At 36.6% G+C, this 22128-nt stretch overlaps 1 protein-coding gene across 16 annotated transcripts in view; it reads right to left on the bottom strand.

Annotated features, from left to right (window-relative positions):
• OSBPL9 (oxysterol binding protein like 9) overlaps positions 1 to 22128 on the bottom strand; it is a 209917-nt gene that overhangs the window by 21239 nt on the left and 166550 nt on the right. For 9 of the 16 annotated variants that reach the window (XM_031001680.3, XM_055348541.2, XM_055348572.2 and 6 more), the window contains 8 exons: positions 21747 to 21842; positions 20619 to 20666; positions 18974 to 19003; positions 17180 to 17230; positions 11018 to 11056; positions 6577 to 6667; positions 5388 to 5492; positions 1372 to 1531 (listed from right to left, as the gene is read on the bottom strand). In XM_031001680.3, coding sequence (XP_030857540.2) covers positions 1372 to 1531; positions 5388 to 5492; positions 6577 to 6667; positions 11018 to 11056; positions 17180 to 17230; positions 18974 to 19003; positions 20619 to 20666; positions 21747 to 21842 — 620 coding nt within the window. The remainder of the gene's footprint in view (positions 1 to 1371; positions 1532 to 5387; positions 5493 to 6576; positions 6668 to 11017; positions 11057 to 17179; positions 17231 to 18973; positions 19004 to 20618; positions 20667 to 21746; positions 21843 to 22128) is intronic. The other 7 variants (XM_031001674.3, XM_055348611.2, XM_055348548.2 and 4 more) reach the window with 1 other exon arrangement.

Genomic DNA, 22128 nt, shown 5'->3' on the forward strand with positions numbered 1-22128 from the left:
CCAATCTCAGCTCACTGCAACCTACACCTCCTGTGTTCAAGAGATTCTCCCATCTTAGCCTCCCGAGTAGCTAGGACGACAGGCGTGTGCCACCACACTCGGCTAATTTTTGTATTTTTTTAGAGACAGGGTTTTACCATGTTGCCCAAGCTGGTCTCAAACTCCTGGGCTCAACTGATCCTCCCGCCTCAGCCTCCCAGATTGCTGAGATTAGGGGCATAAGCCACCACACCTGGCTCCCTAAACTGTTTTTGTTGTTGTTGTTTGTTTGGAAACAGAGTCTTGCTCTGTTGCCCAGGCTAGAGTGCAGTGGTGTGATCTCAGCTCACTGCAACCTCCGCCTCCCAGGTTCAAGCGATTCTCCTGCCTCAGCCTCCTGAGTAGCTGGAATTTATAGGCATGCACCACCATGCCTGGCTAATTTTTTTTTTTTTTTTTTTGTATTTTTAGTAGAGACGGTTTCACCATGTTGGTCAGGCTGGTCTCAAACTCCTGACCTCGTGATCTGCCAGCCTCGGCCTCCCAAAGTGCTGGGATTACAGGCGTGAGCCACCACACCTGGCCTCCCTAAACGTTTTTAAACAAAATTAGTGCCTTAAAGCCAGTGCAGAGAGACAGATTTGAGGTGGACTTCCATTTCCCTGTAAGTAGACTTGCAATAAAAAGCTTTTCTTTCCTCAAAAACCTGGGACTTAGTAATGGCTTCTAGCACATTGGGCAGCAAGCCCCTTTTGCTCCATAACACTGTAGGAAATAAATTTCTGTTGTTTATAAGCTACCTAGATTACTGTATTTTGTTATGGCAGCTTAAAGGGACTAAGATACCATACCACGTATTCCATTAGATTATAAATGTCTGCCTATTCCCCCAAAAGTTCCCTGTGGGCAGGGCCTGGATCTTTGTAACCTTGATATCAACCTAGCACATTGCCTGGCTGATAGGTGTTGAATATTTCCACTCTAATTAAAAAAAGAAAAAAGTAACAGAAACCTCTTATTTGTATAATGCTTCATAGCTTATTCACTCTCATTGGACCCTCTCCTAATGTTGGTACTGTAGAAACGGCCAGGGTTCAACTAATAACACTGGCACATTACTATAGGTGATGCTATTTATTCCATTTGGAGTAACTTAGGACTAAAATCAAAACTCTCACAGAACTGGCTTTGCTCAATAAGCCAACCAAAAACAAGTTGTCCATACAACTATTATACATCAATAAAAAAACTTCTATTAAAAAGGTTGCCCTTTTAATTTTCCCAAATAATAACTGATGAGGCAAGTCTGTCATTAACACTAGTCTCAAAATCAAATTAGATTTTTAAAAATCAGGAGAATCATTTAAATACATATTCTGTTCATCTACTCACTCTATTAAGCGCTTTGGGGATGAGCCACTTTGATGGAATTCATCAGCGTCATAAAATTCATCTTCACTGCTGGAGTAAGAGAACTCCGGGACTGTATTTGGAGACAAGTTCACGTGGCTTGGAGAAGTGAGACTGCTACTCGGTGGTGAATGGCCACTGCCTAGGAAGTTAAAAGGGTTTTAGAGAAAAATATTGGTGAAAGAGAAGAAACTAGGGAGATGGAGTCAAAGCAGACTTTTCTAAAATCAAAAAAGAGTTTGGTTAAGTTTGTAAAAGTCGCTACACTATTTATAAAGAAAATCAACATTTAAACTCCACACAGAAAATGGCAAATCATGATATAAAATGAGGACACAGCCTTTTAAATAAATGAAACAAAAAGCTATGTCCTCATTCTATAATTAAAGATTATCATTAATACTAGGAAGGGGGCCCTTTTGATTATATGAGTTGTGGAGCTGCAAGTCCAACAACAGATATGATTACCAATGGGATGCCAGGACTCTTATTTTACACTGCAGATCCAGATACCTAAAAATGCAGCAGTGAGCCACTGGGAATGCAAAATGGAAAGAATATTAAGACCACATAAACATTAAAATATTGCAGGATATCACATTCCTATCATTCAATATTTTTTGGCAATCACATGGAAAATACACACACCATCCAAATTCCTCTCTTCTTTTCCACCTAAGTCAGGGGCTCAGAGGTGGAGATAAAAATAGAGGACTACGATGAGAAGAATGCAGAAAATGAAAAGATTCAGAAGAACATTTTTCTATTCCTAAACAGTCTAACTAAAGAAATGGAAATTAATGAAGACACAGAGAAAGAAGCCTGCCACCTAATCTCTGAGATGATCATCTGGTACCTTATCCAGTAGTAAAGCAAGAACAAAAAAGTATCAAACCAATCGACAAATGGAGTATTAAGATCAATTTAACTTACTGAGCATTTAAGGGCTGTCAGGCAATTTATACTAATCTACAGATGTCTGGTGAAGACTAAAGTTTATTAAGACACTGATGGCAATCTGAAAGCCAGGGCCACAGTTCTGGAAGAAATTGAAGACAGCAATAAAAATGAATCCAGGCTAGGCACAATGGCTCATGCCTGTAATTCCAGCACTTTGGGAGGACCAGTTGGGAGGACTGCTTGAGGCCAGGAGTTCAAGACCAGCCTGTGCAACAAAGTGAGAGCCCCATCTCTTAAAAAAATAGATAAATAAATTAGCTGGGCATGGTGGCATGTGCCTGTGGTCTCAGCTACACGACAGGCTGGGGCAGGATCACTTGATCTGAGGAGGTCGAGGCTGCAGTGAGTTGTGTTTGTGCCATTGCATTCCAGCCTGGGTAAACAGAGTGAGACCTTGTCTCAAAAAAAAAAAAAAAAAAAAGAATCCAGAGTCACTTACGGATTTTTTGCCCATTCCTATATGTATGGTTCAATAGTTGTGAAAAAGAGCACATCAGTTTGCCACATTTAGTCATCATATTCACAAAGGTATTTTAAAAAGATAACACAAAAAGTTTAACCCCTAAAAGGTAATGCTTATTTTGGAAATTCCAAAGGTAGCTCACCTTATTAGTAAATAACTTCATATTCTTTTTATTACCCAACAGAAAAAGTAAGAGAGAAAAGCAGCTTTTTCTTATTGGAATCAAAAAAAATTGACCAAGAATTGCAAATGATTAAGTAGCATGCAAATATTCCAGGTGATCACACAAGTGAAACTGTATCTAAGAAGAAAAGTTTGAGTGGGAACTGCAAACAAAAGATCTGAGATTTACTTAGGAGAGCAAACATTTTATCTTATTCCTTTATTTCTTTTTTGTATTAACAAGAGAAGTAAGGGAAAGAAAAGTGGAGAAAATGAAGTTAGGATGAAAAATCAAATAAGATATAAATCACAGGAATTTAATTTTAAATTTTTCTTTAAATCTACTCTAAAGTGTTAGATTTTTGAAATACCTTCAACTGAAATAGTTTTCAGAAGATTATCTTCTGGAAGTAATTTTTACAAAAATTAATGTACATAAGATAAGAGCTTCTCACTTTCTCAAAGTCTGTTGCTAGTTTTACGTATTTCCAAACAGAAAAATTTTGGAATTTTGGTTGTTTCAAAATTCCAACATAAAAATACGAACAACAACAAACAGGTACTATTTTTTAAATGAAGAAGAGGTGACACAGCTCAGGAAATACAGAAGTCAGCCAAAATATTTCAATTTCATTATTCAAATTGCTTATCAGCCTTTTCCCAAGAGCTTCAAGTAAGAGAGCTATTTTTTTTCTTTCAAAATTCAAAGGCAACTGCCCATGCTGTTAAATAGTAAAGATCAAAGTAATAGCATCAGTACTTTTACTAATTCGAATTTTTTAAATCACAGGGTAATTATTCATCATTACACAGGAAAAATCCTACCCGGGAAAAAAATCTGAGGATGAACAAAAGGGGCTGATCTCCCACTTCTTCAAGAGTGGTTTTGGTTTTGGTTTCCAGGTTTAACAGTGTGAAAAGTGCTAGATGCTTCCTTGAGTTTGGTTCTACAAGTTATTCAACATACATTTAATTAATTTTAAAACAAGATAAATCTAGTATCTAATACTGATAGTATCCCTGTAAAACAGAGAAATAAAGACCCTAAGCCTAAACGAATTAAGAAAATGCAGGCTGGGCCCAGTGGCTCACACCTGTAATCCCAGCACTTTGGGAGGTGGAGGTGGACAGATCACCGGAGGTCAGAAGCTCGAGACCAGCCTGGCCAACATAGTGAAATGCCGTCTCTACTAAAAATACAAAAATTAGTGGGGCGTGGTGGCGCACATCTTTAATCCCAGCTACTCAGGAGGCTGAGGCAGGAGAATCACCTCAACCCAGGAAGTGGAGGGTGCAGTGAGTCGAGACAGTGCCATAAGACTCCATCTCAAAAACAAAAAACAAAACGTTTAAACAAACAAAAAGAAAATGCAAATTAAAATGAAGTATCTTTTTTCTAACTATAAAACTGGCAAAAAGGTGAAAGATTGATAAATGTTTTCTAAAAAAATAAACATATGCCAAAGGTGCTGTACAAGGATATCACTGAAGTATTGCTTATAGCGGAAGAACACTGGAAAAAACTTAAATGTCCATCAGTGGAAAAAACAAGCAATACCTGCCCAGGCAGCTGTAAAAAGAATGCTGTAGACCTAATTTTACAAACATGGAAAGTGCTCTAAGTGCTCTTTGTTAAAGGAAAAACGCAAGTCACAGAAACACATAACCTAAGTTAGGTTTAAACAAAAACAATAAAAATACACGACATAAGTGTATATGCACATACATGTATGCAAATTACTGGGGGGAGAGTAAAGAGGACTTGCAGTTTTTATTCTGTGCACTTCTGTGTCAGCTTCATAATAAGAAAGTATGCAAGTCTAGCTGGAGTAAATTTTTCAAAAAGTCAACATAGATCACCAAATAAATGTTAAGGTAACAAACAAACAAAACTCTGTAATATTTTATTTTATTTAAATTATTCCAGGCATGGTGCCTCATGCCTGTATAATCCCAGCACACTGGGAGGCTGAGGCAGGAAGACTGTTTGAGCCCAAGAGTTTGAGACCAGCCTGAGCAACATAGGGAGACTCCTCTCTACAAAAATTAAAAATCAGCCAAGTGTGGTGTGTGTGCCTGTGGTCCCAGCTACTTGGGAGCCTGAGGCCTGGGAGGTCAAAACTACAGTGAGCCCTGATCGTACCACTGCACTCCAGCCTGAATGACAGAGTGAGACCCTGTCTCAAAAATAAAAATTTTAAAAATTTAAAAATAAATAATACTAAATAAAGCTTCTGTTTCAAACACAAAGCTAACCACTTCATGTATGGAACTATAATGTTAAAACTAAGATATCTCCAACAGAAAATATACAACACATTTCTTCAACTTTCCCCCTCCTCATCAGAGGTCACAAACAAACCTCAAATGTTAATAGAGTTATGAGACATAAAGAAATTATGCAAATCTGTACCTGTACTATTTGGTGTAGGAGTCTGATGATGTCCCAAGGTAGCCAACACAGGTCCAACTGGTAGGGAAGATGGACGCTGCTCTGACTTACACAACTGAACAGGTTCTAGGAGATTTGAACGTATAAAATAAGGTACAGAAACAGCCAAACACACATTCTATTGACTGTAATTGTCTGGGATTCAAAATCCTAAAGGCCAGTAATTTTTGAAACTTTATTTCATTAAGTCTAGTTCCATGCTACTCCTTCCCTTTTGACTTCCTAGCCTCTTAAACTCAATGATGATAGGCTACAGAGTACTAAGATACCAGGCAGGATATCAAAAAACCAGCCACAGTAGGCCAATACTGCAGTATAACTACGCTGTAAAACCAACAAATGCTTCTGATGATAATGTGTTTCTGAGCCTCAAACCACATAAAATCTGAAGTGGAGTACAGTACCTGTTCCTCTTTAGCCCCAAGAGGTAGTTTAAGCTAATTCACTTAAGAAGTAAAAACTCACAAAAGGATTTCACATACTTACTAGTACTTTTAAAGAGTTTTCCCTTTTACAGTACAATTTCTGACTTCACTATGCCATCGAGAACATAGAAATGTTGGATATAACAAAAGGCAAAAGGAATCAGTCAGTGTAGCTAGGTATTGGCCCTGAGCCCTTCTTTGCCAGTTTTTAAAAAATTGCATTTATTGCTTTATACAAAAACAAAACAAAACAAAACCCAGATGTCATGTGATCAGTAGGCATCATAAATTTCCTTCTTCACTTTCTCATTATCTTAAAATCTACCATGAACATACCATTTGTATTGTTCAGAGCTACACAGAATACCCCAAAACGGAACATCCCTGGCTTATCCAGAATAAGGTATAGTAATTTTTCCTCGCTAGCCATGAATTCTGAGTCATAGAATCCTGTTCTACCAGTGAATCCAAATCGTAGTAACCAAGTTTGTTTTCTATCTCACTTTGAATAACAAAACCACTTTCATCACACTTCAGTAAAGCCCCAATATCAAAACATTATCATCTTTTTTCAGTTCACTTTCGGCTGTATTATTTTTTGAGTCCTTTTATTTATTAAAAACAAGGAAAACCAAAAATAAAAAGTAATAGCTAAGACTGCTATGACAGCCACACAAATTATTTTTTTCTCATCAATGAATCTAAGAAACATTTTCCCAAATTACCTGGAGGTAACACAGTCTGGGAAGGCATTGTGCTGATCACAGGTTCCAAAGGACTAGGTTGATATATTGCATCTACGGGATTAATAGTACTCTAAAATAAAGAAACACAATATAGTTATTTTTAATTAAATGCTCTTCTCATGCTACCCTCCCAAATGCCCACATTTATGACTGCAAAATCCTGAGGGTAGCTATATAGATATGTTGATCAAAATGAAAAGAGGAAATGAAACACCTTTTCTATACAGAAGTGTAAGAGTTGCTTAAAGCATAGTAAGGAAAGAAAATGAATGAATCTCTGTCACAGAAGAAGGTAAAGCTAAATGGAAAAACTGAGGAGTTATAAAATGGTGTGGGGAGATTTCAGGAAGTCAAAACCACCTCTCAATTCAATTCGGAGCTTCTCAATTTCTTAATTCACCACAAATATTGTTTCTCTGTTTTTTTCACTTTTAGTGAGTTACACCAAATGTCCAACTAATGTACCTGCACCACTAGGATCTCATCTTTCCATCCCATACTGCTGCTATCACACAGTACAGTCACTCCTCAGGTATCCAGGGGGACTGGTTCCAAGCACCCCCGAGGATGCCAAAATCCACAGACACTCAAGTCCCTGATAAAATATCGTGTAGTATTTGCATACAACCTACACATACGCTCCCATATAAGTTAAATTATCTCTAAATTACTTATGACACCTAATATTATGTAAATATTATATAAATCACCATTATACTGTATTGTTTAGGAAATCATGACAAGGAAAACAGTATATACATATTCAGTAAAGAGGTACTTTTTTTTTTCCTCAAATATTTTTAATCCATGGTTGGTTGAATCCACAGATGCAGAAGGCTGACTGTGTGTCTAGTTTTATGGTCACTAAAGAGAAAGAGATGTATCTTCTAATTGGGGAGTGTAGAGAAGAGGGCTTGCTTTCTGAGGATTTAGAAGAGAGGGAGAAAAATTCAGACATGTAGTTAATTTTAGAGGGGAGAAAAGTCTAGGATTCTCTGATTCTAAGTCAAGAAATTATTCTGACAGCATGAAGGCATTTTAAAAAGAAAACTCCATAACTTACTGATAGGGCAGCAGGGGGGTGCGAGTGTGTACATGTTAAACCAAAGTCTTTACCACAGCAAAGTTTACATTTACCATTTAGAAGACTAAACTGGGCAAACCCAAGAAATAAAAATGTAAGTTCTTTACCTTTAATTGATCTGGAAAACTGAACTTCACATATATATTAAGTAGTGCTTATAACAGAAGATACTAAAACAGAAATATAAGGGAAATACTTTGCCAATAAATAAGCCCAAAAAAGCAGTTGTAAAAACTTAAAATCACCTAATAATAGAAACTGAGGTAATGGTAAAGTTTTTGTAGCATTCTCACGTAATATCTAAGTTAAAAATTTTTTTCCAGGCCATGTGAAAAACAAACAAACATACACTGTGTTCAGGACTGTTAAAGAAAATTTAAAACCAAAAAAACCCAGCCCTCTTTCTGCATGAATATCTAAAACTCATTAAATAAGGTCTTTTCAATCAAGTGACTTGAACACAGGAATTCTGATTCTTGTCACTAAAATAGTTTATCTGCCATAAATACTTTAACTGAAAAATGAAGGACACTTAGAGAAAACACCCCCAAAACAATCAGTAATAATTAAAAAAAAAAACAACTACGAAACTGAAGTGGGGAATGTTTTGAAGCACTGAGAAAAGCAAAGAAACAGAGACTTGGAGTTTTTAATAGCTTAGAATCTTTAAGTCTCTTATCCTCTATGGGCCTCAGTTTCCCGGTCTGCAAAATAAAGAGTCTGTATTTACATGGGTGCTAAGGGTTTTCTGGTTATTACTTTGATTCTATTTTCAGATACTAGACCAAGCCATAATAACTAAACAAGTATCTCAACAAACATGGAGTTGTTCTTAAAATAAATTCCTTGTTTACACAGCGCTTTTCTCGAAAATAACTCCAAATGCTTTACAAAGACAAAATTTCACCATTAACGCTTTGATATATAGCAGTGAGAATATGTCACACCTCCTTACCCCACCCACTGAAGGGAATAAGAAATAAAATAACTTTGGAACAAGGGACCAGAATTCTCTTTTGGATGTAATCTTTTATTTTCCAGATGAAACGTTCTTACAATTAGGCTGGTCAACCAAAGAAAACACTTAAAAACTTTGTGCACTGTTAAACAAAAATTATGAGAGGCCACTGTTTTGGATTGAGCTCTTGTACTAGGGCCCAACAGATTAGACCAAACCAAAATGGAGTCACTCTTGTTAAATGCCGTATCATTAAACTCTAAGGAAGCAAGTGGATCCCAAAATAGACCAGGTTGTTTTTTTTTTCTGAAAATAGGAGATTCCAGTCTATCCGAATCAGTGTAATACGGAAATGCTCACTGTTTTAACCCTTAAAAGAAAAGTAATCTGATGTTAACCAATCAGCATTTTTTCCTGTTACAGTTCTCACCTTACAAAACCCACTGCTTTGCCACTGCCCAGTGAGACCTCTCATTCTATTTTGTAGAATGGAGGCTGATCCGATTCATGCATCTTGAATAAAAGCCAATTAGATCTATGATTAAATTTGTTGTAATTTTGTCTTTTGACAACATGTATATCAAAAGTACTCAATCTTTTTGTTATTGTTGTTGTTTTTGATAGAAAAAATAACTATGCTACACTTATCCACAGTCCTTGGTCAGTCAACTTCAGGCTAAAATATGTCACATTACATTCTACAACTTGCTTTAAAAATAAATGCGCAGAACTTGAGAAGCAAAAATAATACTACTCAGCCCTAATCTGTTTTGACATTAACGAAACCCACGTAATACAATGTATTGCACATACACATACATGTACATATAGCTAACATTTATTGAATACTATGTGCTTGTTCTGTACCTTACAACAAACTTCTAAGGTAGAACCTTTCAGCTTTTTTTACAGGAAAAGAAATTAAGACTCAGAAAGGTTAAGTAATTTGCCAAGGTCACAGGTAGTGAGTGGCAGGGCTATTTTATTTGAACCCAAGCAGCCTGCCTCTAAGGCCTATTCCATGAATAGTTCCTCTATTTTTTCAAAATAAAAATTCTTAAGGAAAATATGCTCTAGTCCCTGGGCAAATGATTCAAAGATATTTTTCTATTAGGTTAAATTTTCTATGAGTATAAACTTTCTAGATGTTTTTCATTGCAAATGATCAAGTGTTTTTGGTATGTTTTATAAAATCCTGCCTGTTTTATTTAACATAACTAATTTGGCTTTGAGGGAAAAGAGATAAAAATAACAGCCAACATGATTTTCCTTTGGAGTCTTTGGAGACCATAAAATGCTAGACAATACATACAGTCCTTTCCTATGAGGCTAACAATCTTCGATAGTATCTCATGAAGAGATATTATTTCAGTTTGTATTACATTTATATCATACAATTGTATTATATCACCATGGATCATACTTTGAACTGACAAAAATTCTGATATATTTAATTCAAATTCCAAACATGCTTATTTTACTTCTGCTTTCTTAAGAAATACGCAAACACAGATTTAACTTAAAAAAATTTTTAAACCAAATATAAAGATAACATGCTCATCCTTTCAAGTACAATCAGGAGATGTTTTTGAAAATTTACAGAATGTTTTTCCAGATCTCAGACAAGCTGGCATTTGTAAAGTCTAGGACAAACAAAAAAGCTGCCTCCTGCTTCAGGAATACAGACTAAGGTCACTCAGTTACCATAAAACTAGGGTAAGCACAAACCACAAACCTTCAAACTCTTTTATTTCCATCTGGGAAATACTAACAATACAATTTTCTTCTTTCTTTTTGGAGGGGAAGTTGAATATAAAGGAAAGGTAAAAAGATAAGAGAGAGGAAAGAGTGAGAAGATGGTTATAAGAGAAAGAATTCATGTTGTAAATTGTTCCAACAAAAATGCAGTACATACCACATTAACCATGATGGTTAACACACACACAAAAACTAAAAATAAAAGATAAAATAATAGGAACCTATAAATATATTCAAATAGATTAAGGTGTGTTTCAATATTGTACTCCCCCCACCCCCACTTTCATCTGAGAAAAAAAGAAATTAGACAAGAAATGTGGCACTGAGTTATGCATTATTTAATTGTAAAAGCTGAGTATTCATACCATGATTAACCCTTCAAGTTAATACATGTAAAGTGATTCAATCTGAACCCACACTTAGAAAAATTTTAAGATTGTCATTTCCCCTGCAAATGATTGCTGAAAGAAGGGAGCTTAAAGGAAACTGCAAGAGTCAACAACAAAAAGCAGTGAGTAGTTGGCATTGAAAAATGAGTAGTAATTCAGGCTTCTCCTGATATGACTGGTTATAATGCTCTGCAGAAGTAAAGGGAAACAAAAAGATTACATTAAACTTACTATCATTCCATCTGCGTGCTTCTCCGCATTACTCTGGTCCTTAAGGAAAAATGTTAAAAATATTAACTTCATTCTTACATGTAAGTAACTCCTTGTGTATTTCTCCTACAAGAAAGCTTATTTACTAGGTAAGTAATAATGTTAGAACATGATTTATCTGCCTCCACTAAGATTTTAATTCCATGTGTACATTCTTAGCCAAACACAATTCTAACTCTGGCTACACAACAATCAACACCAACAGCATGGCAATTATTTTTCTATATAGGGATTTAACTAAGTTCATCGTGGAAATATCCTGTAGAACTGTAGTCACGTTCAAAATTCCAGGCAAAAGTGATCTCTACATGGATGAACCTTTGAAAACATGATGTTAAGTGAAAGAAGCTAGTCACAAAAGACCACATATTGTAAGATTCAACTTACATGAAGAGTCAAGAATAGACAAATCTAGAGAGAGAAAGTAGATTAATAGTTGCCAAGGGCTGGATGGGGTGGAGGGTAGGAGGCTGTTGGAAGAGAAAGGGAGGCACTGACGCTCCTCAACTTACGATGGAGTTTACCTCCCAATAAACCCATCTTAAGTTGAAAATACTGTTAAGTCAAAGATGCATTTAATTTATCTAACCTACCAAACAGCATAGCTTATCCTAACCTACCTTAAACGTGTTGTAGAACACTTACATTAGCCTACAGTTGGGCAAAAACCATCTCGCAACACAGTACACAGTGCAGAGTTTCAGCTGGCTACCCTTGTGATCACGTGGCGAACTGGCAGCTGTGGCTTGCTGCCACTGCCCAGTATAGTGAGAGAAGATCATATAGCATTACCAGTAGCCTGGGAAAAAACCAAAACTCAAAATTCAAAGTACAGTTTCTATTGAATGCATATTACTTTTCTGCCATCATGAAGTCGAAGAATCCTAAGTAAAACCATTGTTAAGTCAGGGACCATCTATATAGAAAATCTATATAGAAAATGTTTGCTTAATAGGTATAGGGTTTCTTTTTGCGGTGATAAAAGTATGCTAAAATTAGATTATGGTGATGGCTGTACAATTTTGTAAATATAACAAAAACCATTGAAATAAACCATTTGTTTATTTATCTCTTTATTGGCCGTCTACCCTAGAGTACAATCTTGGTGAGGACTTTGCTCATCTTACCACTTGTATTAATTTGCTTGGGCTGCCATAACAAAATACCATAGACTAGGTGGCTTAAAGAACATCCATGACTTTGAAGACTTGGTGCAAAAAGAGAAAGAGTCATGCCTGTAATGCCAGCATTTTGGAAGGCTGAGGATGGAGAATCACTTGAAGCCAAGAGTCTGAGACCAGTCTGAGCAACAAAGCGAGACCCTGTCTCTACAAAAAATTTAAAAATTAGTCAGGCACAGTGGTGAGTACCTGTAGTCCCAGCTACTCAGGTGGCTGAGGCAGGAGGATTGCTTGAACCCAGGAGTTTGAGGTTGCAGTGAGTTATTTATGATTGTGACACTGCACTCCAGTCTGAGTGACAGAGCAAGACACTATCTCTTAAAAAATGAGAGAGAGAGTAAGAAAGAAGAGAGAGAGAATATGAACTATCTCATTAGTAAATTTTTATACTGATTACATGTTGAAATAATATTTTTGGTACACTGGGTTACTAACATACATTATTAAAATTAATCTCACTTGTTTCTTTTTACCTTTCGAAATGTTATAAGAAAATTTTAAAATACATTTATAGCTCTCATATTTTTATTGTATAGCACTGGTCTAGACTTAGGATAGTCAACAGGAACTGACAAAATTAAAGCCTCAAATTCTAAGTAATCAACAGTATTTATTTGCATCTATTTTATGCAAGACTATAAAAACTACATAAATCAAATTGATCTGTGTCTACCTTGAAAAATGTTAGTAGTCTCTACCTTTGCCTGTAAGAATAACCATTTAAAGTGCCTGATTTTAATTGTATTGAAATACTGTTTTACCGCATGATTTAACTGGTGAAAATCAACCAGAGTTTAAGTTTGTAGCAACTATACCTCAAAACCAAAGCATGTCTAGCATAGCCTTTTTCTCAATTTCAGTGATAATTAAACAATGCAAAAATAGTGTTCTAGTAAATCACAGTCAACCCCCTGGCACATGCCATTCTGACAGGCATTCTGAGTTGCGGTATGTGGTCACATCACCTGACTGTGATACTGGTTAAGTCTCCACCTGCAGGGGCCTCCTAGCTTATCTTCACTCTGTCCTGCCCTACTCCCCTTCTCTCCCCTTACTCCCCAGCTCCACTGCAGTCTCCCAGGAGAAGAACATCAGTTGTCTCCACCAAGGGTAAGGGGAAGGATGTCTTCTGAGATAACAAAGCCCACTTGAAAATTCCACTAACCAGGTGGTCTCAAAACTTTGTTGCACATTAAAACCACCCAGGGGGTTTAAAATAATCCCAATACCCAGGTGATACTCCACACAACAGAATTATAACACAATGTCTAGGGATGGGAGCCAGGAATCAGAACTGATTTCCAAATGACTCCAATATGCAGTAAAGTTTAGGAACCAATACACTAATCATTTAGGCAGGAGAGAATCTACTGGGAATAGGAATTCAAATCAAAGAATCAAAACTGGAAGGAGCTTAAAATTAAAATTTTTACTTACAGCATGCTGCCTCTAAGAAGCTGATACTAATCAGCCCCAAACAAGAAAGGTATCAAATTAGCTATCTTCTCATATCACTGTGGGGTCTCAAACGGCATTATCTCCCTCAAAGTAGTTGATTCTGGTATTTTATTAACCTGCCAGTGAATAAGAGTCTGCCAAAGTGGCTATAACAATTTATATTTCCATCAGTACTCAATGGAAGTTCTCCAACTTTTACCAGATGTGTTACTGTCACTTTAAAATTTGCATCCTTCTTTTTTTAAAATTTAATAAACACTTATTTAGAGCTTATTACATGCCAGCTACCAAGAGCATCACAAATAATCATTTAGTCTCACAGCATCAGTAAGAGACAGACATTACTATTACCCTCTTGTATATGGAATATAAACCAAAGCACAGAAAGGATAAATAAACTTGTTCCAGTGGTAGGGCTTGGATTCAAACTCAGTCTGGGGGCCATAATCCATGCTCTTTAAGACTATGCAAAGTTGACTGTTGTTATTATTTTAAAATCTTTTATCTTAATCATAGATTAACTGATTAAATTTACCTAAAGATTAGTTTATAGGGATGGTCATCACAGCACATCAGAGAGATGGCTAAGTAAAAAAAATCATACATACAGTGAAAATACTAAACCATGCAACCATTAAAAGTAATGCATTAGAAAAATCACTCAGTAATTCAGTTATTTATCAGGCACCTCCTATATGGTAAGCAACTGTAGGCACTGAGGATACAATGGGGTTATGGACTGAATGTTTGTGTCCCTCCCCAAATTCCTGTGTTGAAGCCCTAACCCCAAAGGTGGCTATATTTGGAGATGAGACCTCTACAGAAGTAACTAAGGTTAAATGGGATCATAAGGGTGGGGCCCTGATTCAATAAGATTAGTGTCCTTGTAAGAAAAGAAACCAAACAGCTTGCTATCTCACACGTGCACGCTCCCTCTCTCTGTGCATACTCACCAAGGAAAGACTATGTGAAGATATGGCTATCTACAGGCCAAGAGAAGGACCCTCATCAGAAACTGAACAGGCCAGAATGTTGATCTTGGACTTCTGGCTTCCAGAACGGTGAGAAAATAAACTGTTCTTTAAGCCACCCAGTCTATGGTATTTTGTTATGGCAGCCCATGCAGACTAATACAAGTGGTAAGACGAGCAAATTCCTCACCAAGATTGTACTCTAGGGTAGACAGTCAATAAAGAGATAAACAAACAAATATATCGTGTAAACTTGACTAGTGATACAAGGCCACGAAGAAAAAGAAACCAGTGGGAGGTATAGGCTATTTTAGATACAGGAGTCAGGAAAAGTCTTTCCAAAGATGTTCCTTGTGGCAGAAATATGAATAAAGTGAGAGAGTGAGCCTAGTGGAAATCTGTGGTAAATGCCCTCCACGTGGAGGGAACAGCAAGTAAAAATCCCTAAAGCCGGGGGCGGGGGTGGAGGGGGGAAAGCTTGTCTTGCCTGAGAAAAAGAAATGAGCCTATGTTACTGGAATGGTGTGACCAAGCAAGGGTAAGAGACAGGTAAGAGGGCAGTGAACATAAGTAGTTTCTATTTCATTCCAAATGAGATGGAAAACATCAGGGGTATTTGAGCAGGCAAGTGACACGGTCTCATTTACATTTAAATTAAGTTTAAAGATACAGAGTCCATATACAGTACAAATATAATTGAGGATTGTATTTGTACCTAAGAAGACTTAACAACAATAAAACTTCCTTCTGGAATAAATAAAAGGCCAAATTTCATTTACGTGATCCAAGTTATCCATTGCGAAGAACCCTAAAACGTAGTTTTATTAAGCTGGGCTAACACAGACAGGTAGCAAGTACAAATTACACTAAAAATGTTCTCGATGAGTGGCTAAACAGTGAGCTACTGAAATAGGCTAGGCTGACCTACTGTACAACTATCTAAAGTCCTGAATGATTTTCAGAGATCACCCAAACTGGCTTAAACACTGTATCAGCTCCTCTGCTTCCCCAATCTTCAATAGAAGGCAGTATGTATTCCCTAAAATACCTAGTCACTCAAACAGGGCATGGTGTAGTTTACTGGTTATCTGTAGGTAAGCTTTTGGATAACTATAGGTGCTTCTACTCACCTATGTAATTCCAGAGCCAAGAAAAACTAAAATAAAAACTTTATCTCTTTTGTGCCTCCAATCCTATCTTTCCTTCTGCTTGGCTTTGGAATATACTATGATCTACAACAGGAAATGAAAAATTTAGACACATACATAGGATATCTAGATATCACTAACATCTAGAAACAGAACATAAGCCCTAAGTTCTGACACTTTAAGTATAATATATTGGGCTGGGTTTGGTAGCTCACACCTGTAATCCCAGCACTTTGGGAGGCCAGGAGTTCAGACCAGCCTGGGTAACATGGTGAAACCCCCATCTCTACTAAAAATATAATAAGAATTAGCCAGGCGTGGTGGTGCATGCCTGTAACCTCACTACTCAAGAGGCTGAGGCACGAGAATCAGTTGCACCCAGGAGGCAGAGGTTGCAGTGAGCTGAGATTGTGCCACTTCACTCCAGCCTGGGCAACAGAGCGAGACTGTCTCAAAAAATAAAAAATATATTTTAAATCAGGCCTCAAAAGAAAATGACATTGCCCCATTTAATTTATAAGCTAAATATCCTTACTATCCAAATGCAAATGGATTGTCCTATGCTATTGTGTCATTAACAACAGTAGGTTAAAAGTCTCTATGATTTGGCAAACAAACATATGCAACTGAAGAAGTAAAAGAGATGAGTAATTATAAACTCATTCAAACAACATTTCTCAACTGGGCTGTGGAGCTGGTCACCCACCCCTCGCTAGCCACTTGCTGGAAATAAAGGGGTGTAGTGAGGTAGAAATAGTTTTAAAAATTCCTATTCTCAAACAATAATATTCTTATTTCAGAAACTCTCAGGCAATAAAATATATATTTAGGTTGAACACACCAAAATTTTTCAGAAAAAGAGACAACATATATGAAATTTTTAACCCACAATAATTCAAAATATATTTTGTTCCATGAATAAGGAAGAATAATTAAAATCCACTAACGTAGTTCACTACCAGAAAAAAGTCCGTAAAAATTTAAAAAATATATCTCTATTATATTCTTCATTATGGACAATAACTGTCAGAACTTACTTCTCTATTTTCTAAGATAAACTTTTTTTGTGGAAGGTTTTGTAAAATATGTCCCTGTTCTAAGCAGTGATAATGGATGAAATGGAAGGAAGGGATGAGTCATTCAAACATGCTCCCCTCCTTCCCAGCTACCAGAAATGACATTACCAGAAACAGTAGCTAAGATAATATCCAAACACAACAGTTGTTCCATAGAATAAGCTCACAATACAGTTTAATGTAGAAAGGTACTATGTTTCAGATCTGAGTTTTTTTGCTATTAAAGAAAAACGCCATTATAATTTTTGAACTCCATACACAAAGGTAATTGAAAGTAAAATTTACTTACTTTGGCAATCTGCAGCAACACAATGCAGTGTTTAATTGATTCTACCATGCTCTATAAAAACAAAACACTGATTTTAGGATCTTGGCTCAAATAAATGGATATATAATGTTAAAGCTTAAAATATAAAAATCAGTTCAAATGTATAGAGTTTAAGTCTATACTACACAAGAAATATCCTCTTTGGATCTAGTGGGTTCTAGTATGCTGATAATGCCAAATGAAGTTATTCATTAGCAGTTCTATGAATTTTAACGAATGCCACAAATTGTTAATTTATACTAAATAATATCTAATTTTTTTTTTTTTTTTTTAAGAGACAAGGTCTCACTATGCTGATCACGCTGGATTGCAGTGGCTATTCACAGGCACAATTATAGCACACTGCAGCCTCAAACTCAGAGACTCAAGCGATCCCCCTGTCTCAGCCTCCTGAGTAGCTGGCACTACATGCACATGCCACCGTGCCTGGCTCTAAATGGTTTTTCAACACTTCAAACAGAAAGACGTACGAATCTGATTAACTTACGAATTCTTACATCAACAGCAAGCAACCCTAAGAAATCTACCTAAGACATTGATAGGCTGGGTATGGTGATTCACACCTGTAATCCCACTGCTTTGGTAGGCCAAAGAAGGAGGATCGCTTGAGGCTAGGAGACCAGCCTAGGCAACATAGCAGAATCCCATCTCTATAAAAAATTAAAATAAAAATTAGCTGTGTGTGGTAGCGTGTGCCTATAGCCCTAGCTACTCAAATGGCTGAAGCAGGAGGATTGTCTGAGCCCAGGAGTTCGAAGCTGCAGTGAGCTATGACTGCACCATTGTACTCCAGCCTGGATGACACAGCAAGACCCTGTTTCTTAAAAAAAAATAAAAAGACTTTGATGGAAGTATGGAGAATAAAGGATCCTGTCAAAACACTGGTGAATCAAATTATTATTTTACCTGTTTTAAAATTTTGAGCAAGGTACACATCTCATAAGTAGCCCATTATATAATGTCAGAAGTCCACTATATCAGAAAACTTGAATTATAATATATTTTAATAAGAAAGAAGCCAGCTGCAGTGGCTCATGCCTATAATCCCATCACTTTTTTTTTTTTTTTTGAGACACAGTTTCGCTCTTGTTGCCCAGGCTGGAGTGCAATGGCATGATCTCAACTCACTGAAACTTCTGCCTCCCCGGTTCAAGCGATTCTCCTGTCTCAGCCTCCAGAGTAGCTAGGATTACAGGCATAAGCCACCACGCCTGGATAATTTTGTATTTTTAGTAGAGATGGGGTTTCTCCATGTTGGTCAGGCTGGTCTGGAACTCCCAACCTCAGGTGATCCGCCCACCTCGGCCTCCCAAAGTGCTGGGATTACAGGTGTGAGCCACCGCGCCTGGCCAATCCCACCACTTTTGAAGGCTGAGGCAGGAGGATCACTTGAGCCCAGGAGTTGAGACCTGGACAACATAGTAAGACCCTGCCTTAAGAATCAAAGAAATTAATTAATTTTTAAAAAATACGAAATAACATATCCACTGTGCGTGGAAGACACCTTTTATCAAGATTTCAGACGAGACCAGAAACAGGTAAATGGTACATGAAGTCAATTTCGATTAAGGGGCTTATTCTATTAGTATTATTTTAAATTCCTTAAAAAAAAAATACAATGCTTAAGCACCCCTGTATAAATTCATAAAAACTAACATCTCAATTGCTGTCATCAATAGTGGCAGCTTAAAATAGAAATAACTTTTTAAAACATTTTCTAATGCAAAGTCAGAATGTATCAAATATATAACTTACATTTGTTGTCTCTTTGAGAGTTTCAATTTTCTGTGAAAAATAATAAGTTTAAACAGAAATAATCAGAAGCACAAAGAAGCACAGTTATTTTTTACTGGCTAGTCATTTAAAGAATTTTACCAAAATGTACTCATTCTAAGTTAGTACAAGCAAGTTGGGAAGGGAGTACTTTTTGTTGTATTTTGTTTTTTATCTAAATCAATTATTTGTATAAAAATTCCAGACTTTTATGAATTATATGCTCTCTTTAATAAAATTCACGTGATTCAATTTAAGGTTTGTAAGAATAATATAAACATTCTTATTCCTGGCTGGGCACGGTGGCTTGAGCCAGTAATCCCAGCACTTTGGGAGGCCGAGGTGGGCGGATCATGAGGTCAGGAGATCGAGACCATCCTGGCTAACATGGTGAAACCCCACCTCTACTAAAAATACAAAAAATTAGCTGGGCGTGGTGGCAGGCACCTGTAGTCCCACCTACTTGGGAGGCTGAGGCAGGAGAATGGCGTGAACCTGGGAGGCAGAGCTTGCAGTGAGCTGAGATCACGCCACTGCACTCCAGCCTGGGCGACAGAGCAAGACTCCATCTCAAAACAAAACAAAAAACAACAACAAAAAATTCTTATTCCTTACCTGAAAGCAAGTTTTGGCTTTTCTACGAATTTCACTTATTTTAAAATCACATTTATCTTTCCTAAGTTGTTTTAAAACGACATGGGACTAAATTCCAAAACTAAAAATGAAAGGTGAGTTATAACACGAGTTACTATTAACAGGTATAAAAGAGCCAAATGCAAGGCTATACAGTCAACAGAAGAGCAAAAAAAAAAAAAAAAAAAAAAAAAAAAAGCCAAGGAGAGGAAAAATGTTAATTAGAAAAAAGACAATATGCAAACTACAAAGTAGCTGTCAGAAATGCAAGTGGGGGACAATAGCAGAACCATAATTAAAGCAGTATTTGATTTGTTTCTTCATATATGGCTTTTTATTTATTCTGAACATTCTTGCTGGTTAGTTTATTGGTATCTGAAGTGACCATATGTAACCAACTTTCTACCTTCAACATATGATACATGAAAAGGAAATAACTTACTCCTAGGAATATGATACAGAAAAGGTATTATATTAAAACTCTGGGCTGGGTGTGGTGGCTCACACCTGTAATCCCAGCACTTTGGGAGGTCGAGGTGGGTGGATCACCTGAGGTCAGGAGTTCGAAATCAGCCTGGCCAACATGGTGAAACCCTGTCTCTACTAAAAATACAAAAATTGGCCAGGTGTGGCACATGCCTGTAATCCCAGCTACTTGAGAGGCTGAGACAGGAGAATCGTTTTAACCAAGAGGGTGGAGGTTGCAGTGAGCTGAGATCGTGCCAATGCACTCCAGCCTGGGCAACAGAGCAAGACTATCTCAAAACAAAACAAAACCAAAAAAACTCCACAACTCTGTATATTATCCTTTTGTTTAATTATGAAACCATAACAGAAATTTATCAGAAAAGTACCCTTGAGGTCCATATGGCAGTAATATTATACTAGGTCAATAATATTATTATAGTAAGTAAAAACACACTAAGATACTTAGTGTTCTCCAAAAGGCTGAATTTAAAATTTTTAACGTCAAAAGCACAGTTATGGAAGTTACCTTTCTCTGTTCATCTTCTTTGCAGTTTTGAAGCTTGTCATCAAAAAGCTACAAGATTTTAAAAAATGGTTATAGTATCAAGCCACTTTACTATACGATGTACATTCACTAAACACAGAAAAACAAACATTTGTTCTTAAACACATTTTGTCCAGGGATGATTTATATGTTATTTTCAAGACAACATGTATTTTTTTTTCAAGCACTCAATCAAAGTCAAATTCTATTGTATGAAATCATTTTAACTGGTCAAGATCAATCACTCTGGAAGAATTATAAGCAAAAGAAAACAGATGACTTTTAAAAAATTAAACTATGAATTCAAACTTGAAGTTTTTTTTCTGCTTTGTTTTCCAAGTTTATCAACAGTCCTTTTCCCAGCACCTCTGCTTTTAATTAATTTTAAGTAGGAACTGAAGGAGACAATTCATTTCAGTAATGATAAAAGAGGTAGAGAAACCACCTCCCCATATTCCATCTCCCTCAAATTAAAAAAGTGTTAGAAATTGAGCCACTAGGCAGGGCACGGTGACTCACACCTGTAATCCTAGCATTTTGGGAGGCCGAGGCAGGCGGATCACAAGGTCAGGAGTTCGAGACCAGCCTGGCCAATATGGTGAAACCCCGTCTCTACTAAAAATATGGGCACCTCTGTAATCCCAGCTACTTAGGAGGCTGAGGCAGAAGAACAATTGCTTGAACCCGGGAGGCGGAGGTTGCAGTGAGCTGAGATTGTGCCACTGCACTCCAGCCTGGGTGACAGAGTGAGACTCTGTCTCAAAAAACAAAATAACAAACAAAAAAAGAAATTGAGTCACTAAAACACAGTTTCATGGAAATTTTAAACAGAATATGAACCAAATCTTGCCTTATTTTTTTCTAATTATGCCTACATATTTACCTTTTTCTTAATGACCAAAAAAGCATTATGTAAATATGCTATTTACCAATATAATTAGAGATAAAGACCTTTGAATAAGTCAGCTAGATCTTTTAAGTCTGCTTTAAAAACTGCTGAAGAACCACATGAGGGCTGTAAATTAACATCAAGTAACTGTTTTTACTCAAAAATCAAGCTCAGTAACATTTTCTATTTATATAAATTTAATATACAAACTAATGCCATACCTTTAATTGTTCAATCAAGATTTGTAGGTAAGCATCAGCTTCTGTAAGTTTCTTATCAAAATCTTGGACACTAGGAACAAATCCTGAATCCAAACCCTAGAGAAAGAGAATTTGCAATAAATCTACCAGAACCCAAGCAATATTTAATAGTACAAAAAATACTTTTTCCTTCATACAAGAAGACATTTCAATTTTTAAAATACAGTTCTATTTTGACACAAATAATAGGTCTATTTAACAGTTAGGTCTATTTAAACAGTGGTACATCAATCTTCCTCATTAACTTGGAGCACTGCTTCCCTTCTCAGCAGTTACACATGCTGCTGCTCAAATTGGATTTACTCTTCTCTCCAGAATCACTTTCTTATCTCCCCCAAACCCT

This window comes from Gorilla gorilla, chromosome 1, assembly GCF_029281585.2.
Source record: "Gorilla gorilla gorilla isolate KB3781 chromosome 1, NHGRI_mGorGor1-v2.1_pri, whole genome shotgun sequence".
Classification (NCBI taxonomy): domain Eukaryota; kingdom Metazoa; phylum Chordata; class Mammalia; order Primates; family Hominidae; genus Gorilla; species Gorilla gorilla.